We start from the raw sequence: 27,510 nt of genomic DNA on the forward strand, positions 1-27,510 counted from the left end.
GCAAAACCACAGCCTGGTGGTTCTAATCGTAAACTGCTCAGTGATGTGGTACAAGTGATTGCTTTGCAAGTCCTGCCTAAGGCGTGTGCAGGCTGAGTTAAATATTTGGACCCATACAGAAAATCTCAAGACTGACTTATTAAATCAGCTTTCTGTTGTCTTCCTAATTAGTTAATGACATACTACAGAGGGTGCAGCTTCAGCTGATGCTCAGCTTGTGCTTCAGTTTGCTCTTTATTGTCCTGTAAGGGACCTTGAGATGGCTGGGCAGTGGAGCTTCGATCAGGACAGGGAAGATGCTAGTGAAAAGAGAGGTTTTTGAGTCAGTTTGCAATGTCACAGGTGACAGGAAGACAAGATGCAGCAGACATGGCTGAATGTTTGGCCTGATTTCCTTGTTTCTGTTTGAAACCTCTCCAAGGCGTGGCTTCTATCAGCTGCATCTTCATGTGGGTGGATAATTCTCTAGAATGCAGAAATGGATTAATCAGACTAGTGTGCAGGCAGAGCTGGGGTGGCACTGGGAGGTTTGGATCAAGGTGCTGGGGGTAACTGGACAAATTCTGGACTCTGTGTTTTTGAAGGAAAATGTAACAGGAAACTGTTGCCCAAGTTTGTTATTTTTAAATTGCCATTGGGCTTAATTTGGACAAGGTTGAAACCCGCTCTCAAATTCTTCCTCCCTTTTGGGTTTCGCTAGGCCGCTGTGGGTGTTTTTCTTAGTAGGTCAATGGGCCTGTGAGCAATTATTGGTATGTGAACATTATTGTAATTTATGTAGTAATTTCTATGGGATTAAAAATAAATATATTGTGAGAAAAGGTAGGTCTTCAGAGGCCATTTGTTTCAAGATGTCCCTATGAAAAACTGCAGCCAAGATCCTGCATGTCTTCATTGTAATTTTATCTGGTTGCTTGTTTTTTGTTACTTTGGATATCTTTTTTTAGCGATTATGTATACACGTATTTGCTCTCATGAGTATACTTTTCTGTGCTTTCATAGACGTATACAATTCTGAAAAATGCTGATCTAATTTGAAAAGTGCAAGTGGGTGTTTAAACACATAAAAGATTATCTCCTTTTTATGACAGCCTTTACCCTTTTACTGTCTCAATTTTTTGGTGTCCTTTCACATTGGCCTGCAGGTAGAAAGCCCTTTCAGGTAAGAAAGGGGTGTGTTTGTGTTCATTTAAGGATTTTTATTTTTTTTTTTTAAGCATATATATGATGTTTCATAGTCTATAGAATGGGCAAGAATTACTTGTAACTTGTTTTTTGAACAAATGTTTAGAGTAAAATTACTTGAAAATACATGTTCTGGAGCTGGGTATTTAATTTGCCAGTTCACTGATCTACGTTTCTGAATTTCTTCTGTTCATTTGACCTTTCATAGAAAGGCACACTTAAATGGTGATGGAAGGAATGATTCTTTTCAAGGCAGTGCTTTGGTAGCAACATAGGATTCAGTTTTTAGTAATGCAGATTTTTTTTTTTTTGTTCATAGTCTGCAGGTATTTGCAGAATTCTGTTGTCATTTGAAAGAATGTGGTTGGCTCTCAACTGTTATATAATTCTTTTTTTTTCATTTGACAGTTTCTGTAATTTTTTGGCATTCTGTACTTGCAATAGTTGTTAATTTTTACCTCAGTCTAGTAATCTTGTTGTATTGTCTATGGCTTTAAAATAATGGTGTAATATTTACTGGAATTGCTGAGCTAAGAGAATTCTATTCTATTAATCAGGTTTTATCCAACAGATAATCCTTTGTAGGGGATCAGTAAATCAAAAGCCATGTGATCTTGTATGAAACATTGGAATTTAAAGAACTCCAGTGTTTAAGTTTGTTTATTAAAACTTACGTTGAAATAATAACACTTTTTTTTCTAAAAAAGAAAAAAGGAGCTTTTATACAGTGCACAGATTAAATTTACTACAGTAATTTGCATTAGCTGCTGCTGCCTTAATTCTCAAAACCTGTACATTAAAAAAAAAACGCCATGAAACTTACAGTTGTCAACACCAATAAATTAAATAATGTTTGGTACATTGATTTTTACATGTCAGTTTGCTGCTTGAGAGTGTTTAAATCCTGTTACTTAAAAATGCTAATAGCTTTACTCTGCTTACTAGGTAAGCTATTCCTGGCAAGTGTTAGAGAAATGGTTTTGGTTAATTGCATTAAAGCCAACCTTTCAATAAATAATGCTCAAGTTTAGTCTGCAGTTACATGCAACAGCTGATGCTGTTCAGAAGAGGCTGGAATGATTTCTTGTTAGTGTGCTCTGTTTTAAGCCATGAATTTGCTTCGGGGTTTGCGCCTTCTGTAAGATGCTTCTGTGAGTAGTTGCAGAAATGAATTCTGAGCTCAATATTTTTCCTGTTGAGGTAGAACTTCTTTCAGTTTGACACCTGAGCTCTATTGGAGCAGATTTGAGTACCTTTTCAGGGTGTTGCTTGCATTAATTCTTCATATCTCCTTAATTTCACTTCAATTTGTCTGGTTTTGGTTGCTTCTCTGTATTAGTGCATTTCATATATGCAATAATTTCTGCAGATTTCCAAATCAAAATAAGTCTAAGGTTACAAATAATTATTTTTCGCTAATATGTTGAGGGTTTTTGTAAAGTGTTTTCGTTACACTGCCATAAGTAGTTCAATAAAACTAATGTCTTACTATCTCATCTCCTTTTCTGCTGTTTCTGCAGTCTTAACTTTCCTTTCCCCCTGCTGGTGACTGCAACTTAGCTAACAGCATCTTGAATCTTATTTTTGATCAAGATTGCAGTTGTAGTGCAGTAACTTATGTAACACTTTTTCATAAATTACTTTTTCTGCTTATAAAAACAGTGAAAACATTTTGAAACAACCCTGTCTTTTCTTCTATTTTTCTGCATATGAAAAATAACCCTTTTCAGAATCTTTAGCTTTAAACTTGTGTAAGCCATTAAAACTTTTTTTTTTTTTAATGTATTCATGCCAGGAGAATATCATGTCTCAATTTTTAAATTGCTGAAAAGAAAGGTGAGGCTTCTGTGAAAAAAAACCCCACTGAATCTTTTTGGAGCTTTAGAAAATTTACAGTGTGAGAAAGTTTCTTTGCTTTAGCCATGGTACAGAGGTAGAATTTCGTAATAGGTGTCTCACTTGAAACTGCAGGTTGTCATTTATTTAGAGCTAGACATGGCCATGTAAAATAGAATTTTAGCGTTTTTGTCTTTATAATGTTGTGTGTCTAAAATGTCTCCTAAAGTGAAAGTATTTCTTACGGAACTACGTGATGGAAAGGAACGTTATACAACACAGCATGGCTTTAAAAAAACCTCATTCTTGAACAAACGCCTCTTCTACTTGTGATGAATTCTTTCTTCTGAACGGTTATCACCCTATTTTCAAGCTCTGGGCTTGTACAGCATACCAGTTCTTTACACTCTGTTCTCTTTATTAAGTACTGCTGAAACTCCCTTTCTCCATCGTATACAATGTATTCGTTTGAACTGGCGGGGTGGTAAAACCAGATTTTGCTAAGGGGTTCCTAAGGAGAAGTTCATTTGTATACATGCATATAAACACTGCTATTCACATGAGGAGCAGATATGCACATTGAATGGCAGTAAAATCTGCGCAGATGTCAGTGCTGTAAGCCCCCATGTGAGATCTACTTGAAAAAAAACTCCACAGATTTCCATAAGTAGAGAGCTCAATGCTGTATTTAAAGTCCAGCCATGATGTCAACTTGTTGCAGGTAAATAGGTAATTTTTGCACTTGACAGTTAATTGCAACAAGTTGTCTAGGACATGACCTTGTCCTATGCCTCCTAGCTGAGAAAGCAAGGATATAAAATGGAGCTGGAGTTTTCTGCTCATGTAGCATACATGTTGTTCCACTGCATTAATTCAGTTTTTCAGTTTATTGGCCACTACTGTGTTGCTGATTAGATTCAATTATAACATAGGGCACGTAAGCACCAAGGTTTAGCATCAGCACTGGCTGTAAAATGTGTTTCTGACTGCTTCTGCATGTGTTTCCTCCTCCGCCTGTGCCTTTGCTGTCACAAGTGTTTGTGTACAGAGAACCAATTCAGGCAGGATCGGTTACCCGAGCCTTCCTGCAGCATGGTTACGCGAATGTGCTTGTGTTGGTACAAGGAGGGGGATATAGTACAGAGACAGGAACGGAAGAGGAAGGGACAATCAATTGGGAATCCTTTTAGCATTAGTCTTTGGCTCTTCCTTGCATCCTGAATATACTCATGTTGTTGGGTAGGTGTGCAAGTAGTGCTGTACAAGCAGTAGTTGGCAACGTGCGTTGTTCAGGCAAATGCAGAATATTCAGGAACCTTACTGTTTCCTTTTGTGTGTGACTTTTGTCTAGAGGCTGAATACTACTTACTTAAACTTGTATGTAATTCTTGGATGGGAAAAACCATGTGCTCACAGTATGAATTTAATTTATTTATTTTTAAACCAGAATTGATCTGAGCTAAATCTCCCTAATGTTATATGAGTTCTGGAGTTCTTGTTTAATTGAATTGAGTTTCCTCTTTTTCTCCTCTGTGATTCCAGTGCATGACTTCGTGAACGCTCATTGTGTAGGGTCTGGCTTTTATTTTATTGCCTGCTTTAACAGCAAAAGAATGCATATTGGAAAACTATACCATTTGATACTGTTTTTATGGGCCTAGAAATATAGTTATAAAAACAGTATCAACCAAGATGTAGCCAAGATATATGCAATTATGGTTATTCTGACATCGTGATAATTGTGAAGAGCACTATCTGTGCTTTTGAGCAATATCATAATGATAATGTTATTTCCAAATAGGTGTGACCAGTTCATTTTTACATTCTGAAAACCTGTTTTCTTTTTGAAAGCCCCAACTCTTTAGATTTCATTTGCATCAAATAAGCCAAGGTGAACTGAGACACCAGCAGTAAGTTTGTCATCCTGGTTTATCACTTGGTGAAATTAATCACGAGAAAAATATTTAGCAGCATATTAGTAGGAGCAAAACTGCCAGTTGTGCAATCTGGAGTTGGATGTGAGTGCAAAGTAGTTCATGTACTACCCTGGAAGCAGGGTAGTACTTAACTAGGCAGCAGTCTGCACTGCTAAATCCTCACATAAACAAATAGAACTATTTAAAGAAACTAATATTTATTTACATCCTTAAAATTACTGATATGTTGAATGATACTAAAAGGAAGTGTTTCATTATGGTGTTATTGATTAAATAAATGAATCTATGTACTCAGTGCCTTTGTATTTCTGAAAGTATAAATGTTACATAGGCTGACAATTTAATACTCAAATGCTAGAATCTAAACAGATTGTGTATTTTTATTTTTTTAAAGGTGCCCTGATGCTAAGCTTTCTTTATTGTGAGTACAGTGTTAACTTTTTACTTTAGATTTCAGTTGTATAATTCTGATATGCTCTCCTGAAGTATAAATACATCCTGACAACATGTTGTTACAGGAACTCTGAAGGAGCTGATGACCCTACAGATGGTGCTCACAGAAGATTAAATTTGATTCCTTGGTTAGAACAGTTGTTAATATACGTACTAGATCAGATGGTCCAGAAGACTGAAGTAATACAGTAATGTCAGCAATGTCATGCTACATGCCTGATTCATGGATATAGGATATGATTATGAACCACATATGAAAATAAATACATCAGAGAAAAAAATTGATGTGATTAATAGTATGAATTTAAAGATATATCAAGAGTTTGTGGAAACAAAGACTTTAGTACACTCCTAATTTGTAATTTTAGTAGTTTATTTGTCTGAAAGTGTAAGGATTTAGATCTTAAAAGATGCTTTTTTAATCTTAAAGCCACACCTGTAAAACTTCTGATGCCTTTACTAAACTTTTTTTCAGATTACATAAGATGGTAAAATGCTTTTCAAGGGTAGCCCCCCCCCCCCCCTTTTTTTAATTCTAAGAAGCTGTGAACTACATTTCAGCATGAAAAAAGTTTGTAGACTTTTGCATTATCAGCCATAATATGGTTGTAGTCTGCAGATTAGTGTCTTCCAGAAAGGAATTCAGTGTGTCTTATGCTCTTGAGCCATACCCCAAAAGAAATTGGTACACTGAATTTTGACCCTATACTTTGACTAAGAGGCTATATATGAGGGTTCCAGATTAATATACAGGAGAGGTGTTAACAAGGACAGAATTCTAAGCAAGAAGATGGGGTTTTATTGGTTTTATTTAGAAAACCATTACTAGGAAGCTTGCTTCAGAAATCATGTGGGCATATTGTCAGCCATTTGAGGGTCACCTGTAAATTGTTTTTCTAATTTCCTGACCAAGTTAAGAAAGTGGCTTAAATACTATGCTGCTGCTCTTCCTTAAGAGCTGACAAATTCTTAGGCAGACTAAAGTATATGATCAGGGATATACTGCATCTTTTCCAGCTTCCTGCTGTTAGAAAATGGGGAAACTTGTTAGAACAGTGGTAGGTAACTAGTCAGACCTAAAATGTATTAGAAGCTTAGATATGTGTTGTTTATGTGCTTAGATGTGATATGCATTAATAGTTACTGAATATATATGAATACGCATCTGCAGTTTATTTCATCAGCTTAATTAATGTTCTGTTCAGAAATGAACTCAAATAGTAAATTCATAGTCCTTTCTTTGATAGCTGGAACTTCTAAACATGTGTTTAGAATATTGACTGTCTTGTTCATTTTGTCTGAGTTAAGAGTGTGTTTTTATTCCAGGTGAAGTTACTAATTTAGATCATCTTTGAACCTGTGTTAATTTGTTTTTTCTTGGAGCTATTAAAATTTTAAATGGTAATAATTATGATAATGTGCAAAGAGTACATAATACGTTTTTAAAGGTGCATTAAATAGTCTTTACTGCAAAATCAAGATATATGGATGAGTACTTGGATTTAAACTGCATTAAATATCTCCTTCCTTGGTCTTTTTGTATCAGTAAGTGAGACAGATTTTCCTACTACTGCAAGCAGGTATTAGATATCTGGTATCCTTTTTTGTTATTATTTTTTTTTACATTTTAACTGAACATTCCTATGTGTGTTTAGGTTTTTATATTAAGTACCATTAAAGTACATGTAAGGCTGAAAGTAGGAAAATAGGTGAATTTTTCACGGCTTATATAAAATGCATCTCCTGGTTTCCTCTCATCCTGCTCTGTCAGGGTTGGCAGGAGTTCCTCTTCTAAATCAGTCTGCTTTGACCATTATGTACAGTAATTGTCCAACTTCCTCTTCCCTTCAAACTACATCATTGCTCAGGGAGGGTGTGGGAAGAAGATGGAAAAGCCATGAAACCATCTTCTTGAATTAGACAGTGTTGTAATTTAATAATTAATTTCCTAAGAGTCTAAATGAAGTGTTTATACTGATATTCTGTCTTCTCTGTATAATCCTTGACATGATTAATATATTCAAACCCCTTATTGCAACTTTCTTTTCAAACAAGCATTGCTGATTTGGGATAGTTGCTTTGACTGCAGTTTAAGTAAAATTAGATTTGACATAAAACTCTCTAGAGAATTTATTTTGTATCTTTCCTGTTGAATAACCATTTTTATTGTTGCAAAGTTCTTGAATGGTTTTCTAAAAGAGTATGTGATGTTTAAAATGTCTTAACAGGTGATCAGAAAGTTAACAGTCCCTGCTGTTCTGCAGTTTATGCTTTTTATCTAGGAAAGATTAGAAAAGCCTTAATCAAAAACTGTTTTAACACGTGATTTTACTAATGGCATTATTGTTTGAATTTTTGCTTTAAATATCAGATTGGTTTCACTTTTTTCCTAGGCATAAAAATAGGAAATTTAAGTTCAGAATTAGACAGCTTTTTTGTGGGTGTGGAGAAAGCAGAGATGAGCTAATGGCGATTTAAGGAAAAATCAAAGCTTTGCTTGCCTGATCAAGTTTCAAGTTTCCATGCAGTGTTAAAAATATAATTGATTTGCATGTATTAAAAGGTACTGAAGTAGCAGACTAAATGGACATTTCTCAGTAGCGACAGAGCCAGGTTTGGATTTCTCATGGGGAGTATTGCTTATATATATAATGAAGTGGTAATGAATTATTTTAAGGCTGTTCAAAATGATCAGTTTTTACTGAAGGATGTTTAGTGGATTTAAAAAGAATTATGGCAGCTTTCATGGAGCTAAATTGCAAATATCTTTGGTTTTATTAATTTTTTTTTTTTAAATGAAGTGCTACCAGTCACTAAGCCTTACACATATGCTCAGAAACAAGTGCTTCAGATACCAGGCTTTGCAGTCAGGAGTTTTATCTGAGTCTCATCTGCTGTTGCTACATGAGCTTAGAAAGATGATTTCAGAAATTGTCTCAGTTTCTAATATGGGGTAGTGGAAAAGCTTAATGTGAAATTTTGCATTGTAAAATTCTTTGGAGACGACAGTGGCCTGATTCTCCTTTCCTGTTGCACCCATTTCCCTGCTGTAATTAGTGTTACAGCAATTTTTCCTCTTTAGGAAGCTCATTTAAGTAAATCAATGTTGTGATTAAAAGATAAGTATATTCTGCCCTTTTTGTCAAAGTTTTTTTTTTAATCTTTTTATTGGAAAGATGTGCTGCAGTGATGAATTTTATTTTCCACTCTAATCATTTAAATAAATGTCACAGGTGACATTGTCAAGTTAACAGTTATATCCTGCTCAGCCTACTTGCCATATGGAGTAGTTTAATTATTAAGAGTAGGAGTGATTTGCTTTGGGAGCTTTTAATTGAAAGATTAAACAAAGCTTACTTTGAGGCTGTGTCTTCAAGCATCTTCAAGACTTTAATGACACCTTATGTAAAGATTTAAGCTAAATGAAACATGTTTGTTGCTTTTGTTGTGAATAGCTGTTTTGAAGATCTGGTGAAATTCTTGAAAACACTTGTTTTTCAGTAATCTGAGTAATCCCTACTGTACCTGACACCCAGATTTGTACTTTATTATTTTATGGTTTTTGTCTTGCCTTGAAAAGAATATATTAAATTGATGAAGAAACTGTCATGTATTATAGTGTAGAGCTAAAGCACAAAAGAAATGTAATGAAATAGAAATTCTAGTTAGGTAAAAATCCATTCACTGGGGGGGTTGGGGATATTGTGACCACCTGCTTTGCTCTGGAAAATGCAAAGAAATCCTACTTCTTGGGAAACAGTTATTTTAAGATGAGTGTATGTACTTAGGAAGCTGAGACTTTGTATAGTGCTTGCCTTTTCTGTGAGGCTTCCCTTTCTCCCAGATGGCTTCTTAGGAACAGGGAATCATAAAACCAGAAGAACATGGTACACTCCTGAATACATCAGAAAAAGGCTGTCACGGAAGTGCTGCAGACTTTCATAGGACTGCCATATGCTAGCATAAAAAAGTGTGCTTCCTCCTCTGTGAATGCCGAACATCCTCACAGGGCAGAACTGATGCGTAGTAGCCAATCTATCCAAATAACTCTCAACGGCTAGGTTGCTCTGAGTGAACTAATGGGGAAATTTAAAAGCATTTTAATCTTAAATTTGGAGGTGTGTGTCAGGTTCCGGGTACCTTTGAAAATCATAAAGGTTTTGTGTGACCCTGTATTCTTCCTTAGAAAGGCTCTTTGAGGCATTTAAAAGACTTGAGGGCTCAAGTGCTTTGGAGGCCAGATTGGAAGTGCAAATACTTGCTAGGGTCCCTCTGTCACAAAGCTGCTATGCTCCAGTGTCCATATGCCACAGGGTGTGTGTGTGTGATGACCACAGGATTATTAGCTGTTTGTCTGCCAGTCTTTCATTCTGAAGTCTGTTACGATTGCAACAGACTTGGGAAAAGTGAGTGCAGGATAGATAAAGACTGCAAGGTGCATGTATCCTTTTGCTTTGGGACCGTTTCTAATGGTGTATTCCTGAAATAAATTTCAAGGGCTTTGCTGAAATGCTTGAATGCTTGAAGATATGGATGTAATTAATCTTCTTTAGTGGTTTGTGTTGACAGTGTCAATTTAAGTTAACCCCTGTTGCTTTTAGAAAATGGGATGAAAAAACATTATTCTAACGTTTAGGAGAGTTTCAAACTGAAGTTTTTCTTGCAGTCTTGCCTTATTCTAACCTCATTGAAAAACAGAAGTGGAAAAAGAAGGGGGAGGGGAAAGTGTGTTACTTTCCCCTTATCTGCAAATACAAAGTTTCCTGTATACCCCCTTGGATAACTCTGTACTCAGTTTACTATCAAACTGTCTTGTGTAAGACTGGTCTGTACCCGTGGCCTTGTGCAGCTCCTTGGACTGGTGAAGACTACTTTCTCCTCTTGCCTCAGAGCTAGGAATCAGTTACTGAGCTACTTGAGGCAGGTAGAAGGGTCAGTTCAAAAGCCTGCGCTGCATTTGTTGAGCCACAAATTTGACATGTAATTTTTTTAGTAGCAAATTCTCTCCATATCATGACCAGAATTTCTGAAAACTTGCTTCTGAGCAACATGAAAAACCGGTCTGTAAAATAACTCCTGCCTAGAGTGACATATGGTGTGCTTGTATGACTCTTGTCCATCTCATCTACCCTATATCTCTTTTGTTTGCTTTGCTAATTCTTCTGTGCTGTTTGTTAAAGGAAGGATCAGATTCTAAGATATCAAGTTTAACCCTGAATGAACTTGGTATCCCTGTGATCTTTCCTGTGATGATGGTTTTGGACGAGTGTATTATGCCACACATACCAGACTAGGACAGTGAAATTGGTCCAGATGTGAAATAGTTTGTCATTACAGTACAATAGAAGGTTTGGAATCCCAGAACACCTTCAATAGATTCAAATTGAAAAATAAACTATCAACTTGTCTTATAATTTATTGCATGGTCTCAGACCTATGTTTATGGTGCTTGTTCTATATCGAGACTTTTCCTCTTGGCTGTTACCTTAATTAACAGGATGTTTGGGAGGTTTCTAGCCATGCTTCATGTAGTATTAATTTGAATTGTTTCTGCCATGCAAGTGAGGCAAAATTATGTGCGCTAGAATCCTCTCTAAAGCTGCAGGTCATTAAATTTGTCAGGTGTTTTTGGGATTGGTAGGGCTTCATAGGTATGCTTGTGAAATGTTTTTCACTTATTCTTTAGGTTGTGGCTTTGTAAATTGTTGTGAGATTGTTTTCTGAATAAAGGGATGACAGGTGTTGTCAGTCTAGGAATGTTTAATTTTACCATATGAAAATAACCTTGAAGGTAAATCTGGATTCTGTTTAGAGTGGGTTAATTTTTATTACAGCCAAGATGTTGTCCTGCTCCATGTTTCTCAGTTCCAAAAGGAGCAATTGGAACTCTGTTGTCTCCAGAGAGAGATCAAGTGTTCCTGGAGCCAGGACGTGGGACATTTGAAGCACAAGCAGGCTGTTTACTTCTCTCAAGAAGAGCCATAGCTCTTTAAAGTGCATTCCTTCTTAAATAACCAAAAAAAGGCATCTTCAAGATAAATAAATACTCCGATTAAGAAATTGATTGAGAAAAGAGTTGAAAACCTCAGTTTTCAGAAAATGTACTCTGAGAACTTCTTTTAATTGAAAAGCTGGGCTTTCAGCTGAACAGAACAGAAAAGCATTTGAGTGAGTGCTTGCAAACTGAACACTTGGTCTGACATTTTCTGTGTAAGTCTAGGAATAACTACAAATGAAGTTGGGTGTGTTTGGAGGACCTGTTCGTCTGTTCTGACAATTATGCTTTCTTCTAACTTAAAACATACTATAGAACTAATCTTGCAGTACAAAATGTTCTTCTGAAATATGTTTGTGTTCAAATAATGTCATCTTCTTTGTGGCTATTGGAATTCAATTATTAGCAGAATTTTGAGGTGAGTCATACTATTGCATGGGAAGCCTTTCTACGACAAATACTCTGTATTACAAGGATAAGTCCTTTAACCCCCCAATGATAGTAATATTTTCATTGCAAGGCAAAATTCTGAAGGCTGTGTATTGTACAAATTAAACCTTTTCTAATGAAGTGATGATGGGCAAATAGAAGATTATTTTTTTTTTAACATAAAATTACTCAGTTTCACTTTTTTCATGACACATTACTTCTGTTCGTTCCAAAGCTGAAAATTGTTTGAGAGTGGTCTTGTTTAATGTTTAGTTATTTGTTTTTCTGCTTTCTATGAAGTATTACTAAATTCAGCATCTCCATTCTGGGATGGTTTCAGTAAGGCATTTGGTTTGTTTTTGTGGTTGGTTCTTGGTTGGGTTTTGTTTGTTTTGTTTGTGTTTTCAATTGATACATGGACACAGATAACAGATAACTGTTAACTTCTGTGTGATAAAGCTGGTGTATAAAGTGAGAGTGCATTGACTCATGTCTAGCTGTAGGGTTCAATCCTGTTAATACGCGTTAGAGATTGCAGCTATGCTGTGGCTGCCACCTTTATATTTCTGCTTTGTAGCCTTCTGCAAGCTGAGTCTTACCAGCTTCCATATCTTTTGATTGTTTTGAAATTTCTAATAGTCAGAATCATGCTAATGCAAATTGGTATGGAAGTACTAAACCAATAAATCTGTTTTTCTGTGCAAACTCTTGATCTTACCCATTTCTATATGTGCTTCCCTTTCATTACTTATATAAATGAGCCTTTAATAAAATCTGTAGTAACATTTAATCTTAATCCTTTGGTAGACTAGAAGAAGCAAAAATTACTTGTGCTGCCTCAATTTGTATTTGCATTGATGTGACTGGAGTTGACCAGTTTATGGGACTAGTGAGTGCATTTTTATAATGGCTATTGCAGTGGGAATTCACTACCTTATTAAAGCTGAACTTTCAAAAATTAATTTGTGTATCCTTTTCCACCTTCTGTTCTTTGATGGTGTTCAGTACATCAGAATTAATGAAATAGCTATTAGTTAATGCCAAGGTCTGTGAAAGACAATCTTTAACAATGGTTGATCATGCATTGTAGAATTTTTGGAGCATTTGGCATGTGCCTTGTAGAAGGGAAAAACTAGAGATATAACAATCTGACATGGTGAAAGCAGAGCCATCAGGTGCATGCAAATCATTAGTCTTTGGTGATGAATGTAGATGAAAATGTGCTATTTTTGACCCAAAAACCTGCTCCACAGTAATTCTAGTGTATTTTAATCAGAACATATGTGGCTGAGAATATGAATTGCTACCACTTGAGCTTTCTTTGCTTGCTTCTCTTGCAGTCCACTGTGAATATTTTGCATCCAGTAGTACTGTCTAATTTGAATATGATCTACAGTATGGCTATCATTCCTTTGTTACCTGTTTATGAAGCTATAATCATAAGAATGACACTTTTTTTTCCCTCCTCTGGTCTGTTTAGCCCAGACTTTCAGAAAGGAGGTTGGAAAGCACAGTGACTTTATTTGCTATTGCAGTGATATGAGGGTGGATGATAGAAGAGATAGCAGTTACAGGGATAAAAAAAAATATCCAAGAGCCAGTCTGTTCTAGCTAGTTCTTTGGGCTTCCCTCCTAACAAAGAGTTGACACCCTTTCCCCTCCAACTCTACAGCTGAATTTGGTATCTATGACCTCCCGGCTATGTGAGGTGAAGGACATGTACACATACAGAAATTTAAGCCCATTCTTTTTCTTGGAAGCTTTATATTCTAGTGCAACAGTAGATAATATTTCTGGTTTTTGTTTTGTTTTTTTTTTTCTCCCCCCCTCCCTTTAGATCCCTGCAGTTCACTCAGCCCACCGTGCTTTACTGAGGAGGACCGATTCAGTCTAGAAGCTCTCCGCATGATCCATAAGCAAATGGATGATGACAAAGATGGTGGTATTGAAGTAGATGAAAGTGATGAGGTAGGAGTAAAAGCCTTCACTTACGCATACATGAGGTCTGTCTGTTTTAGATAGCTGCTCATGTTCCAGCACTTTAGTTGTTACTGTTTTTCTTAATTCAGACCTTCCCACAGCCAAATGTAGAAGGAAAGTCTAACTTCTAGAATTGTCTGAAACTGAATATTATTGTCCCTTGTTCTAGCCTAAAGGCAAACTTCATACAACTATGTATAAAAGCTGTTATTTTTGTGATTAGTGTAAGAGGCAGGTAAATGGTGTTGGTTTAGCTTGCGGTGAGGTTGATGTGATCTGCCACCTCATATTTTAATTTGTTTGCTCCAAGATTTTCCTGCTTAAGTCATCGTTGGTCTTTGCTGTTTACTTTAGATCTGTTCCTGGCACTTCATGGTGCAAAATAATACCTGTTACAGGCAGCAGTTAAGAAAGGTGTGGCTTTTTTGTTCTTGGTTTTTGGTGTTGTGGTTTTTTTTTCTTTTTTTAATTGTGTTTTTGCTTACATTTTATGGGCAAGTAGGAAGTGCCTCCTAAGGAAGGTTATATGGACCTACCTGAAGTTTTTTGTGACTGCTTGAATGAGTTTGGTAGGCAGGCTTCTAGTGGTCCTGGAAAGGGCTTTGTGCTTATCATAGAATCGTGGAATGGTTTGGGTTGGAAGGGACCTCACAGATCATCATCTAGTTCCAGACCCCTGCTGTGAGCAGGGATACCTGACAGTAGACCAGGTTGCTGAAAGCCCCATCCAGCCCAGCCTTGAACATTTCCAGGGATGGGGCAGGCACAGCTTCTCTGGGCAGCTGCTTCCAGTGCCTCACCAATCTTGTAGTGAAGAATTTCTTCCTAATACCTAATCTAAATCTACCCTCTTTCAATTTAAAGCCCTTCCTCCTTCTCCTGTTGCTATATACCCTTGTCAGAAGTCCCTCTCCAGTATTCTTGCAGGTGCCCTTTAAGTACTGAGAGGCTGCTCTTATGTCTCACCGGAGCCTTCTCTTCTCCAGGCTGAGCAAACCCAGCTCTCTCTGCCTGTCTTCATAGGGGAGCTGCTCCAGCCACTTCATCATCTTTGTGGCCCTCCTCTGGACTTGCTGCAACATGTCCATGTCCTTTATAAGTTGGGGCTGTATGCAGTACTCCAGATGGAGTCTCACAAGAGCCAAGGAGTAGAGTCACCACCCTGAACCTGCTGATCACAGGCAGGTCTCAACTTTACCACTGGGGTTCTTAGAGTTGCTGGGTAGGAATTGAAACATCTATGTAGTTTCATTGTTCTTGCTTATTTTGCTTTCTGGCAGTTGTCAGGTACAGGCTTGAGAAAGGAAGGGGAGTGAAGAGGGTATTGCCATGTGGTTCTGAAGCCCATTTTCACTGGAGGTGAGTGGGAGAAGTATCTACTGCTGATTTTTCTTCCCGTTTTTGTAACATCTCTGGGAAGATTGTTCTCCCTGAAAAAGTTGTCAGTTACCACTGTCAAGTTTAACGTGATGCTATTTACCTTTCTGTGTGACTATGTACAAACAGCATCAACAGTGACTGATGCTTTGTTGCTAGGAGTTTTGTGAAGGAATATGGTACAATGGAGAGAATGGTCCAGAATAATGTAACTTTGGAGGGAAAAAATCTGCTCTGTACCTTAATGAGTGTCATGGTGTGAGGTAGTTCAGATGCTAGAAGCAGACTATCTCTGTTACTGCAGAAAGGTTGGTTAGCCAGTAATGTTTGGGACAGGCACAATCCAGTCTGCAAACTGAAACATTAGTGATGGAGTGTAAGCTTACTTGAGGAGCTTCTCAGCACTATGTGATTCTCTTGACTTGTGCTGTATTTGTTAAGAAAGTTAAAAGAAAACACTGAAATACCTATGCATTGGAAAAACTTTATTAATAATCAAATGATCTGTCCTGGTTTCAAGTGGACCATCTTTATATCTGACCTTAAGTTTCTCTTTGTTCCAGTGAAATGTCAAGGTAAACCCCAGCATCAGAAGCTACTCTTGAAATCTGTTAAAATGACTGAAATTAGAACAGTTCATGGGGGATGCTGCGTTTCATCTGCAGTCCATTTTTCCTAATGCTCGTCATGCCCTGTTTTATGTTGTAGTTTGTTTTTCCTCTGTAAAATGAATCCTTACATAAAAGCATTCTATAGAGGAAGAGTTTCTTTAGAATATAAGAAAATTTTACCTGTTACTAGAAACTTATTTCCTCAAAAATTGTATTATACTAGAAGCCTGTTGGATGTACCTTGTGTGGACTGGAAAGAAGCTTGTATTTGACCTTGATGAAATTGATGTGGGGAAACTTGATCTGAATTTTTAACACGGGATCTATTAGCCATTGAAACACATGAGGGATTTGTGAAAGTCTTCTAAGGAAGATAGAGGGGTTCTAGTTTGAGCATGGACTGGTTAGATATGCTTTTTCCTTATTATTTAGTCTCTTACCTGAGTTAGACTTGATGGTATAACTTAAGATATTTATAGTGATAAAAAAAACCCTGAACTTTCAAAATCACTAGAAGATACTTTCCTAATTCTAATTATTACAAAATACTTGGTGGAAAAGTGCATTTTGACATTACTACTCATTTTTTTTTTTTTCCGTTCAGGTCAGGATTCATGTAACTTTCTAGTACTAGCCCTGATTTTCTTAGGGCAGGCTAATATAATTTTTTCTATCAAATCTATCTTCTGTTGTTACTTCTTAGCATACAAAAGATTGCAATTGATTAAGCTTGTTTAGAGTTAGGCTGTAAAAGGGTAACCGAAAGGGAGGACACATTACTGAGGTTTTAGTCATGTGTTGTGGGAGGCTATCTGCCTCAGGAAGCATCTGTTCCACCATGTGTACATGATTCGTTTTAATGCCGAAGAGGCACAAGCAGTGAGGCTTATCATATGTTCACTATTTACACAGGTTTTTCCTATTTCCAAAGAGCTTTTATATGTAGATACTACATAAAGCAATTTTCTCAAGGAATCTCACTTTACAAATAGAGTAAGTTTATGTTTTGAAATACTAATATCTTCCTGTGTGTTTAATGTCATAGAATCATAGAATGGTTAGGGTTGGAAAGGACCTTAAGATCATCTAGTTCCAACCCCCCTGCCATGGGCAGGGACACCTCACACTAAACCATCTCACCCAAGTCTTCGTCAAATCTGGTCTTGAACACTGCCACGGACGGAGCATTCACAACCTCCCTGGGCAACCTATTCCAGTGCCTCACCACCCTAACAGGAAAGAATTTCCTCCTTATATCCAATCTAAACTTCCCCTGCTTAAGTTTTAACCCGTTGCCCCTTGTCCTCTCACTACAGTCCATAATGAAGAGTCCCTCCCCAGCATCCCTATAGGCCCCCTTCAGATACTGGAAGGCTGCTCTGAGGTCTCCATGCAGCCTTCTCTTCTCCAGGCTGAACAGCTCCAACTTTCTCAGCCTGTCTTCATACGGGAGGTGCTCCAGTCCCCTGATCATCCTCGTGGCCCTTCTCTGGATTTGTTCCAACAGTTCCATGTCCTTTTTATGTTGAGGACACCAGAACTGCACACAGATGTTATCCTTAACATCCCTAGCCAAGTTTAATTTTAACTGGGCCTTGGCTTCCCTAACCTGGTCCCTAGCTTCCCAGACAACATCCCTGTACTTTTCCCAGGCTGCCTGTCCTTGCTTCCACCTTTTATAAGCCCCTTTTTTCATTTTCATTTGAATTTTCCTCAGCAGCTCCTTATCCATCCAAGGAGGTCTCCTGGCCCTCCTGCTGCACTTCCTTCTAGTTGGGATGCGACACTCCTGAGCTTGTAGCAGGTGATCCTTGAATATCAACCAAGAGTCTTGGCCCCCCCTGCCCTCTAGGGCTGTATCCCATGGAACCTTACTAAGCAGGTTCTTGAAGAGGCCAAAGTCTGCTCTTTTGAAGTCCAGGGCAGTGAGCTTGCTGCACGCTCTTCTCACTGTCCTGAGGATCTCAAATTCGAGCATCTCGTGATCGCTGCATCCAAGGCTGCCCTTGGAGAGTCACATTTCCAACGAGCCCTTCCCTGTTGGTGAGCACGAGGTCAAGCATGGCACCTCTCCTTGTAAGCTCCTCTATTACTTGTAGAAGGAAGTTGTCTTCCACACAATCGAGGAACCTCCTGGATTGCTTGTGCTGGGCTGTAACATCGCTCCAACAGATGTCAGGGTGGTTGAAGTCCCCCATGAGAACAAGGGCCTGTGAGCGTGAGGCTTTTCCTATCTGTCTATAGAGTGCTTCATCTGCAGGTTCTCCTTGATCAGGCGGTCTGTAACAGATCCCCACAGTAATGTCTCCCATAACTATATTCCCTTTAACCCTGACCCACAAACTCTCTGTGGACTGCTCACCTGTCCCCAGACAGAGTTCCATACTCTCCAGCCTATCCCTAACACAAAGGGCAACTCCCCCTCCCCACCTGCCAGGCCTGTCTTTTCTAAAGAGCCTGTAACCTTCCATTCCAACACTCCAGTCATAGGAGCCATCCCACCATGTTTCTGTGATGCCTATTGTATCATACCCCCGTAGACGTGCACACATCTCTAATTCCTCTTGTTTGTTCCCCATGCTACGGGCATTTGTGCAGAGGCATCTGAGCCAAGCACCAACTGAAGCCGGCTCATTGGCTGGAGCGGCTGGAATGTATCTACATTTCTCCGAGCATTTATTATAGGTGCTGGCAACTGACTGGGTGTGTTGGGATGGAATGATGCTCCCCTCCCCCAGCACATCTAGTTTAAAGCCTCCTTGACCAGTCTGGCAAGCCTACTACCAAAACTGCTCTTTCCCTTCCTTAGAGCAGCTCCACAAGCCCCCACTAGACCTGGCCTACAAGCTTGGGTCCTGTGTTCAAGACACCCAAACCCCTGACTATGACACCACCCTTTTAACCATTTATTAACCTGGCCAATCCTCCTAGCTTTTTTTAAGTCCTCCCCTGCATCCTGGAGAATTGATGAAAAGACCACCTGAGCTCCAGAGCCCCTAACCACCTCCCCCAGGGCTCTGTAGTCCTTCTTTATGTTCCCCAGGCTACTACTATCTATGCCCCTAGCACCCACATGTATCACCAAGAGTGGGTAATAGTCCGTGGGACTTACTAGAGCAGGCAGCCTCTTTGCAACATCCCTGATCTGTGCCCCCAGTAGGCAGCACCCCTCACTTGAGTCTGAGTCAGGCTGACAGACGAGTGCTTCTGTCCCTTTCAAAGTAGAGTCCCCTGCTACTATGATCCGCCGCTTTTTCCTGCCAGCACCATAGAGATCTTCTTTACCAGTACATCAGCTGGATGTTTCTGGCTCGAGTGCGTTTCCTCATTAGCCTCTTGCAGGACACAGAGCTAATGGCATAAATCTACAACTTTGCGTGGATAGATCACTTAATATGTTAATATTTTGTTTTATGCTTTTTGAGTGTACTTGCATAGTGACTTAACAAAAAACCCCAACGCACCAAACCACACACAGAACCACCCCAAAAACCCCCAAACACAAAACTGTGTGAAGAGGAAGAAACTGCAGTATTGAAAACATGAAACAGTCAGAGTATAGCTTTTAACAGTACAAAGAAGCTGGAACCTCAGAGGTCATGCAAAAAAGTGCCTGACTTAAAATGTTGTCTTGGGGTAAGAATTGAAAAGAACCTAGTTTTACTGGTCTAAACCAGGGAGTGTGATTGTCTTCTATACAGAGATTAAAGCAGAAAAAGTAGCTAGTATAATCTGTTAGCACTTTGGCTACAGTATGTTTGATAGAGGCAGAGTTTTTGACAGCCCATGATCTTCCTCTGAAGTGACAGTCTCCTGAATGGATGGCCTCTGTAAATCTTTTGTTGATGCAAATAATCCAAGAGACTTGGAACAAACATAATATCTTGAAGAGTATGATGTGCTTTTTAAGAGGGGATGAAGAGGTGGAGTCTGAAGAGAAAAAAGTCAAAGGAAGAATCCATAAGGAAATTGAAGTGGGAAAGATACAGAGGTCAAGTATAAATTACTTGGTTCACAATAAATAATTTATAGAAGGGGGTGAGTTCAGAAATGTATGTTCCAATATATATTCCCATTAGTGCTATTTTGTGATTAAAGGTTTTATTATAAAGGAGAACCACTTCATGCTTTTCTTACATAATCAGTTTGCTAGTCCCACTCTTGGTTGTTTATGCTTCCTTTCTGTTAGGAATTAAAATGGTACATGTGTCTGTACATTACAGTCTATTTTAGAAGCTTGCTAAATTAAAATATCATACATTAGAATTTCTACTTTAGGAAAATCTGGAGAAATAAAATTTAACATGTATCTTCTCATTGAAAAATAATTTTCTGAATTACTGCTGAAACAGACCTGCCTATTCAATTTGTGTAAAGATGAGTTGGTAAAGAAGTTTATGGATCTTTGTTCTTTAATTCCTTGAGAGATATAAAAATTGAATAATACATGATTTACTAGTTTGGACCAGAGACCCATTCATTTCAGTAACCTGTTCTGGACAGTATGAGTGCTAAATACTGTGGGCACAATGGCAAGAAATTCTGTGACAGGAAATTCCAAAGAACTGGATACCAGGACAGTGTGATACTCCCATTTTAAGTATGTATATTTTGGGTATTGGGAGCATGAAGTGTGAGGTCAAAAAACACTTTCAGAATTTTAATATTAACTCTGATGACTTAAGTGAATAGTCCTGTATTCTTGAACAGCAGCAAATTTATGTGCAGAATTTCTCTTCCTTTTGATTGTTATGTGTTGGAGGGAGCAGAGATTTTAGCAGAAAATTAAGCAGAGTGTTTTAAGTTCAGCTGGGAGAAGCATTGCTATAGACTGAGCTCTTGCTTTATTTTGTCTGCAGATATACACTCAGCAAGTGTTAAATGTCCTGTAAAGTTGCCTTGGTATACTGGTTTTGTCCTTATTTATATAATAAAGGTCCTTAAACTGATGTTTGTATTTGTGTAAACTAGCTGATACTTCAGTGTCAGCTGATTAGGCAAAGTTCTGCATGTAGAGAAACACCGGCTGCAGTGGTTTGGAAACTGAACACACCTGTTTTGCATAAAACTGGGGTGGCTCCTTGGTGTATTAGCTTCCTAACCAGGGTAGCAAATCCTTTCTCCCCCAAGAGCTGTTGGCTTACATTGATTCCCTTAGTTGGTTGTAGGTCTGTTAGTAGAGGGTGTTTGGGTTTTTTTTTGCCTTTTTTTTTTTTTTTTTGGTTGGTTGTTCTTTGGTTTATGTTGTTTGTTGTTTTGTTTTTGTTTTTTTTTTCAGTGGATTTTATAACTCAGGCTGTCTTCTGAAGTTTTGTAAGCAACTCTGAGCATGTCTGCACATTCTGGATTTTTTCAGAGCCAGATTTTGTCTGCAAAACATTCTGATCATGTTAGTCTGTGGCTATGCCTGTGCTAAGGTGTCCTGTAGAGAGGCAGCGTGTGTTATCATGGATACGGTTGCATAGAAACTTGTTGCAATGCGATTTGGATCAGACCTACTTCATGCCTTTGTCTCCTTGGAGGTACTTAAGCTAATATGTAGCTCTCTGTACCTATTTGTGTAACACTGCATGTGTTTAGTCCTGCTACAATGAAATGACCTCTTGGAAATTCTTTGAAGAGATTGTGAAGGTTACTTTGCAATAGAATAGCTACAATTTTGTTTTGAGCGGCAATTTTTTTTTTTTTTAACAGAATTTGTAGATTACTTAAAATGTACTTGGTAACACTTTGTAATATTTGGCAACATGGTAACACCATGTCCTAACTTTTTCTAGTGACGTTTTTATTATGCTTAAATACATTTACTTATTTTACTGTGTAACATTGTTAGAAGCCATTTCTAAAGAGTAAGTAGTTGAGAATGCTGTCATACCTGAATCATTATATATTGCCTTTTAGAAGCATAGTTGCCAATAAGTGTGACATTGTGATAGCAGCAATGAGTCTGGTAGCAGAAGATGAGAGGGAATGTATTAAGAGGCTAACAGCGACTGGCTGTACCTGAAAGTAGGATTACAGGAAAACAGAAGTTGTAACTTTTGCAGGTTTTCCTTTAAAGGAATAAAACTGAAGGACACAACACTGTTTAAGGTATAGATGCTCAAGGAAGACAGTGATACTTAGCCAGGAGATTTTACTAATTGTTCTTAAAGTGAACTTTCAGTTAAAGAGTCTATGTTAAATTGATGCAACTGAAATTCATGAACTTGAGCTTTCACACAGAACAGAACATAAACATAGCATGAGTGCTTCCTTCTGCAATTAGTGAGTGTAGTTACTTTTACTTTTCCACTGGCAATTGCAGAAGAATGCAATTATTCATTTGCTCTTCAAGGACCAGGCATCTCCTGCAACTTCTGTATTTTAACATACGTGAACTTATTGTGTTGTTGCATGTGACCTTAATACTCTTCATGTCAAACTGGTATTGGAATGTATTATTTTTCTTATTTTGGTGGCTCTTAGTTCAGGTTAGTTTTTGGTTATGAGTTGACTGGATTTTGGTGAATGTTATGGTACTAAAAGCTTACTGAAGAGGAAGAAAGGTGGTTGTGTAGCTACCTGACTTTGTAACTCTTTCCCAGGACTCCACAAGTTTTGTTCCTTCCAGGGGGGAGCAAGTTTCCTCTCTACCTATTACACTGCTGAACCTTAGGCTTTGGGATGTGAATCTTTGTAGAAGCATGGTTGTAATGGTACTTCTGGAATCAAAGCTCTGGTTTTGAGCCTAGGTGTGATGGGGTTTTTTTACGCTTTACTTTTTTTGAAGTAACTATTTTGATAAATTACTTTTTTTTCCACACTGTTTTTAGGTATCTTACCTGCTGCTTTCTTGTTTCAACTTTGTAGTCTTAAATGGCTCTCTCCCTCTTGAGTAATTATGTTGGCTAAGATAATTCTTAAATGTTTGTGTGTTTTTTTTTTTTTTTTTAAATGTTAGTTCTTTTAACCTGCCCATTTAAAGTTATTTTTCTAACCTTTTCTTTGTGTACTTAATGACCAGGGCAACAGAAGAGAGATTAGCTGCCATGACAAAGAACAGAAAAGTCCTCTTTTTTATGGCTTTCTTCAATTTAGGACACAATTCCTTTTCTTAGAGGAGCACTTCCATATTAGGCCAGTTATGAAACAAAGATCTTTTAAACAGAAGAGTGATGTTTCATGTCATTAGTAAATGCATTCATTCTTTGAAACATGATGTCCTCTTTCCAGCTGTGCACACTGTAACTACCGTTGTGACTGTCTGGTATTAGAGAATATCACTGAGAAAATTATTGTGATTATTCTCACAGGATCTGGGAGCAATATGGGTAGCATTGAGCAGAAAAGGAGCTTCTTTCTTTTCTTGAAGAAATTCTCACAAGTGCATAATCTCTCCCCCTGAGGAGCAGCTGCATACTGATTACTAAATGCAAGCTGCTTATAAGTTTGTGTCTTGACAGCTCCTTTTCTAAAAAGGAACTTAGTCAAATATTCTGAGTAGCCTGTCAGTATAAACCAGATCTTTTCCACTGTTGTCCTATTCTCCTAGGAAGTCTTGTGTTTTGAACTTGGATTTGTTTCTGTATTTGTGATGAAATTTGAAAGTGGGATTTTCATTCCCCCCTTCCTGACCCTGTAGCAGGTTATGCTCTAGCACTGTTTTAAGACTATGAATTCATGCGTTAACTCTTGCTCCCTCTGCGGGCTCTGTAGCAGAATGACATGAAATGCTGCAGGTTTTCCACAAACTGTATTTCTTATCTGGGTGCCAAGGTAACCCATTCCTGTCCCATTTTGAAAACCAGAATGCTTTCTTGTAGTACCTTTTAGTGCTTTGGCGTGAGTTGTAACATCTTGAAGTTTTTTTAGTATATCAGTTGGAATCTTCTTTATTCCTGTATGTAGTATTGTTAACAGCAATTCAGATTTTACTTGACAGCACCTGCAGCTGTTCACATGTTCCTGTCCTGAAGTATTTTACAACTTTTTATGATAACTAGCAGTAAAGATAGAAGCAAGTTTATTTCTTAATAACAAAACTGATCTGAAGTGACTATTAGCAGAGGAGGTGCAAAATCTGCTAAGACCTTTGAAGTGTAGTATATATCTCATGCTGTTCCTCTTCAGAAACTTGATTGCCTACAACGTTTGTTTTTAAAACTAATGTCCACACCTGATATTTGAAGTCTCCAAGGGCACTGCATCACCAGTCACTAGAAAGCTGAAGTGTTAACATGTACCTTAACCCCCATATGAAGTAAGATAGCTTTTACAGGGAGGGCACTGTAATGTATTTTTTACTGTTTTAGTACATTGTTCCCAAAAGGTGTGCAGGGGATGGTAGTTGACAGTAGGTACTTGCAGTGTGAAGGGAAAAGTTGAGGTAGGCAAACATCAGTTCTTTCCTGCTGGTCCAGCTGCGAGACTGTATTTGAATCTGGAAAGTTTTAGAGACATTGGTGAATAAGATGATTGTTTCCCTATTGTTTAGTTCCTTTTCTTCAATTTAGCCTTTAATAAAAATGAAGTGGGAACCAATAAGGTAATCCAGCTTTGATTGCATGTTAGCTATGGAAATTGTGAGCTTCATGGTAGCTGTACTAATTGGGGAAGTACTTGGAGTTCATACTTGTATGGTGGAATATGCAAGAGGTATTTTTACATTTGCCTATAGCTACAGCAGCCAGTCCTTTTCTGTGCTTATTGTACTTTTTTTGCAGTTGCTGGTCCATGGTGTTTCAGAAGTTCTGTAATTGCTCTAACAGGCTGCTATTTTCATTTGTTTTCATATATTTAATAAATTGCTCCTGTATTTCTCATGTATATATGTATCTCTGTGTATCTATAAATACCTGTATTTATGCCTCTCTCATATATGTAGGGAAGAGGAGTTAAAAGTGCCATGCAATTTGTATGGGTTAAATGGAACTATTTTAGGAATCAAAAGGCTTTAGAAATTTAATGTCTGACAAGTTTTGAAGTGATAGATGAGTGAGAGAGGGCTTGCATTCAACCTGAAACCAAAAGACACACAGGACTTTGACTGGATTAGGGAAGGCAAATAGTACTTTATCCCAAGTCTAGCAGTTAGAGGAGAAACTTGAATCCCTTCCCATATGTTTAGATTCCCTTCTTACAAGTATGATTGAAGTTTTTAATAAGGGGAATTTGTGTTTTCTTTTCTTGCATATTTCTGCTAACATACACTGCCTCCTTTTATTAAGAGTTAATATTATGGTTTACAATTGACTGCTTTTCAGTTTTTTGAGTGTCTAAGTCTCTTGATTTGTTAGAAATGGGGTCTGTACAGGATACTTTGCAGATAAAGCAAGGCTAAATTTTAAGTGGGGGGTTCTTCTGCAGTGCATCACTAGTTTGGCTTTCTTCTTCACGTCTGCTTGAAGTGGTGATGATGGCATATGACCAGCCACATAAAAAGCTGGTTTTTGATTTAGTGTCATGACTGCCTATAGCTGTTCCTGTCTGAGCAGCTTTAATCTTCAGGAAATGAAGAAAGCAAGCAATCTGCTATGGAAGGTGACTTAGCTCCCATGTTAGCTTTCTGGTACTAATACTAAGATCTCCACCCACAGACATGGCTCATGCTGTGCTTTTAGGGACTGATGTGTCTGGTAGTTTTCCACTATTAATGAGAGGTGGTTTGCTAACCAGGATTCCAACTTTTCTAGGCCTGCATGAAGTAAAAGCAAAATGGGCTTTTTACAGTTCAATGCTTTTTTTTTTTTTTTTCCCTTGGATGTATTTGGAGATCCTGTTTGTAGTGACTTGTGAAATACTGATACAACACTGCTATGTATGACGAGATTCCAGGCTATTCCTTTTTGTCATCTTATTTTCCTTTTCTTTTACTGAAAGGCAAAAAGTGGTATTTTGACATAGGCTTCCTATTAATTACTGAGAATGAAACAGCTCTGTTTAATGCTTCTATACTAGGAGTATAACCACTGAGGGATGGTTAGCAAGAAGAAAATTTGCCCTAAGATGGACTTCTGTTTTTTAATTTGATGAGACAGAAGTAAAATTTTTGTTGTCTAATCAAAAGACTGTTTATATTTAGTCACCACTTTTCTTTCATACCTCAAGCAGTTGCTTTATCTGATATAGAAGGGTTCAAGTATTACTCCTTTATAAAGGACTGGTACATTTTCAGATCTTAAATGATCTTCAAGTAGGTGAAGCTGGTTAAATATGTTGAGAATAGAGAAGTATGTAGTATGACTTGTGTGGTGCATTCTTGTAATCACTGTAAATGTAAGGCATACTTATAATGTTGAACTTAGAAAAACTAGAAATTACTAGTATACTAGGATTTAATCATTGTGAAAATGAATCCCTGTAAGGGTGTTTAACTTGCTTTCTGAGTCTTTGATGTGGTCAACTTATGTGAATTGTGTGTTGCTTGCATGGGGAAGAGCTCCTAAAGATTCTGCTCTGCCTGATTTCCTTGTAGTTCTTTTGTTTTGTCATTGAAGACGTTTTCCTTTTCCTTCAGTTTCTAAGAGAAGATATGCAATACAAGGATGCCTCTAATAAACATAGTCACCTGCACAGAGAAGACAAGCATATCACCATTGAGGATCTGTGGAAACGTTGGAAGACATCTGAAGGTAGGTAAAGAATAGCTGAAGATTTTGGTGGTTATTGAAATAGACATAATTCAATAATTTTTCCACCAGGTAGTTTAGAGTAGTAAATGGATGACCTTTTTAAAGCATCTTCATGAATCTGTTTTGGTACTGTTACTTATAGATCTATGTAAACCTGACTTAAAAACTCATTCAGTCCATCTAGTGTTATTTTTTTTTTCTTGATGTGCTGTGTGTACTGTAAGTAAACTAAGCTAGCTTACACCCTCATGTGTACCAGGTTGTAATTTATGAAGGTGACTGTTGCAAGCACTAAATTCCATATGAACACATTTTTAATTTAGTAAGCCTTAGGGTTGGGAGTCAAGCTATTTTAAAACATCAAAGATACATTGTATCAAGTGGAAAGTCCAGTGTGTTTTGATTTAGATGTAACTTTTCTTTGGGCTACAAAGGATTAGAATTCTTATGCAAAGCATTTTGGGAAATATTTTCAAACTTGAAATATAGGAAAATGGACTGATAACCCAACACCACCATCCCTCCCCATTAGATTTGAATGAAAAAATGTAAATACAGCCAAATATTCCAAATATCAAAGGACATTAGTAAATGAGCAGTACACTGTTCACTGCCAAATAGGGTCCATGATGTGGCTACTAAAAAGAAACTTCCAGGGGTCCAGAATTTATTGTAGCATATAGAGATCTGGTATTAGTCAAACAGCTAAAAGTAGGAACAAAGGAGAAAGGAAACTAGGAACATTGCACTGGTTCATCCTATATAGGAAGTCATTTAAATGCAGTCTGAGGTAATTCATTGGTTAAGTATTCATTCTGTAGTAAATATCTAAAATTTAAAGTGATTTCTATCCTTATCTCTTCAAATATTCTGCAGATACTTACTGAAGATCTTGCTCAATTAAAGTATTGCAACTAAATTATCAGAGAAAATTATTTCCCTACAATTGTTTGTCTAACTTAGAGTAACTCTTCAAAAATGTAGGCTATAACAATATCAGAAGTATCTAATTTGTCTACTGTGTATGTCTTTGTTCCAGGTTTCTTGAATGTAGTGAGCAGTGTGAGTAAGACACACAAAATTTTGAGAGGAAT

General features: G+C 37.7%; 1 protein-coding gene across 4 annotated transcripts in view; it reads left to right on the forward strand.

The window, feature by feature from the left end:
* Positions 1-27,510, forward strand: part of STIM2 (stromal interaction molecule 2) — a 61,721-nt gene that overhangs the window by 19,677 nt on the left and 14,534 nt on the right. For 2 of the 4 annotated variants that reach the window (XM_062636543.1, XM_062636542.1), the window contains exons 2-3: positions 13,673-13,803; positions 26,302-26,416. In XM_062636543.1, coding sequence (XP_062492527.1) covers positions 13,673-13,803; positions 26,302-26,416 — 246 coding nt within the window. Of the gene's footprint in view, positions 1-13,672; positions 13,804-19,353; positions 19,440-26,301; positions 26,417-27,510 lie in introns of those variants that run through there. The other 2 variants (XM_062636545.1, XM_062636544.1) reach the window with 2 other exon arrangements.

The sequence above is a fragment of the Pezoporus occidentalis genome, unplaced genomic scaffold (genome assembly GCF_034315485.1).
Source record: "Pezoporus occidentalis ecotype Australia unplaced genomic scaffold, CSIRO_AGI_Poc_V1 ctg48, whole genome shotgun sequence".
NCBI lineage: Eukaryota > Metazoa > Chordata > Aves > Psittaciformes > Psittacidae > Pezoporus > Pezoporus occidentalis.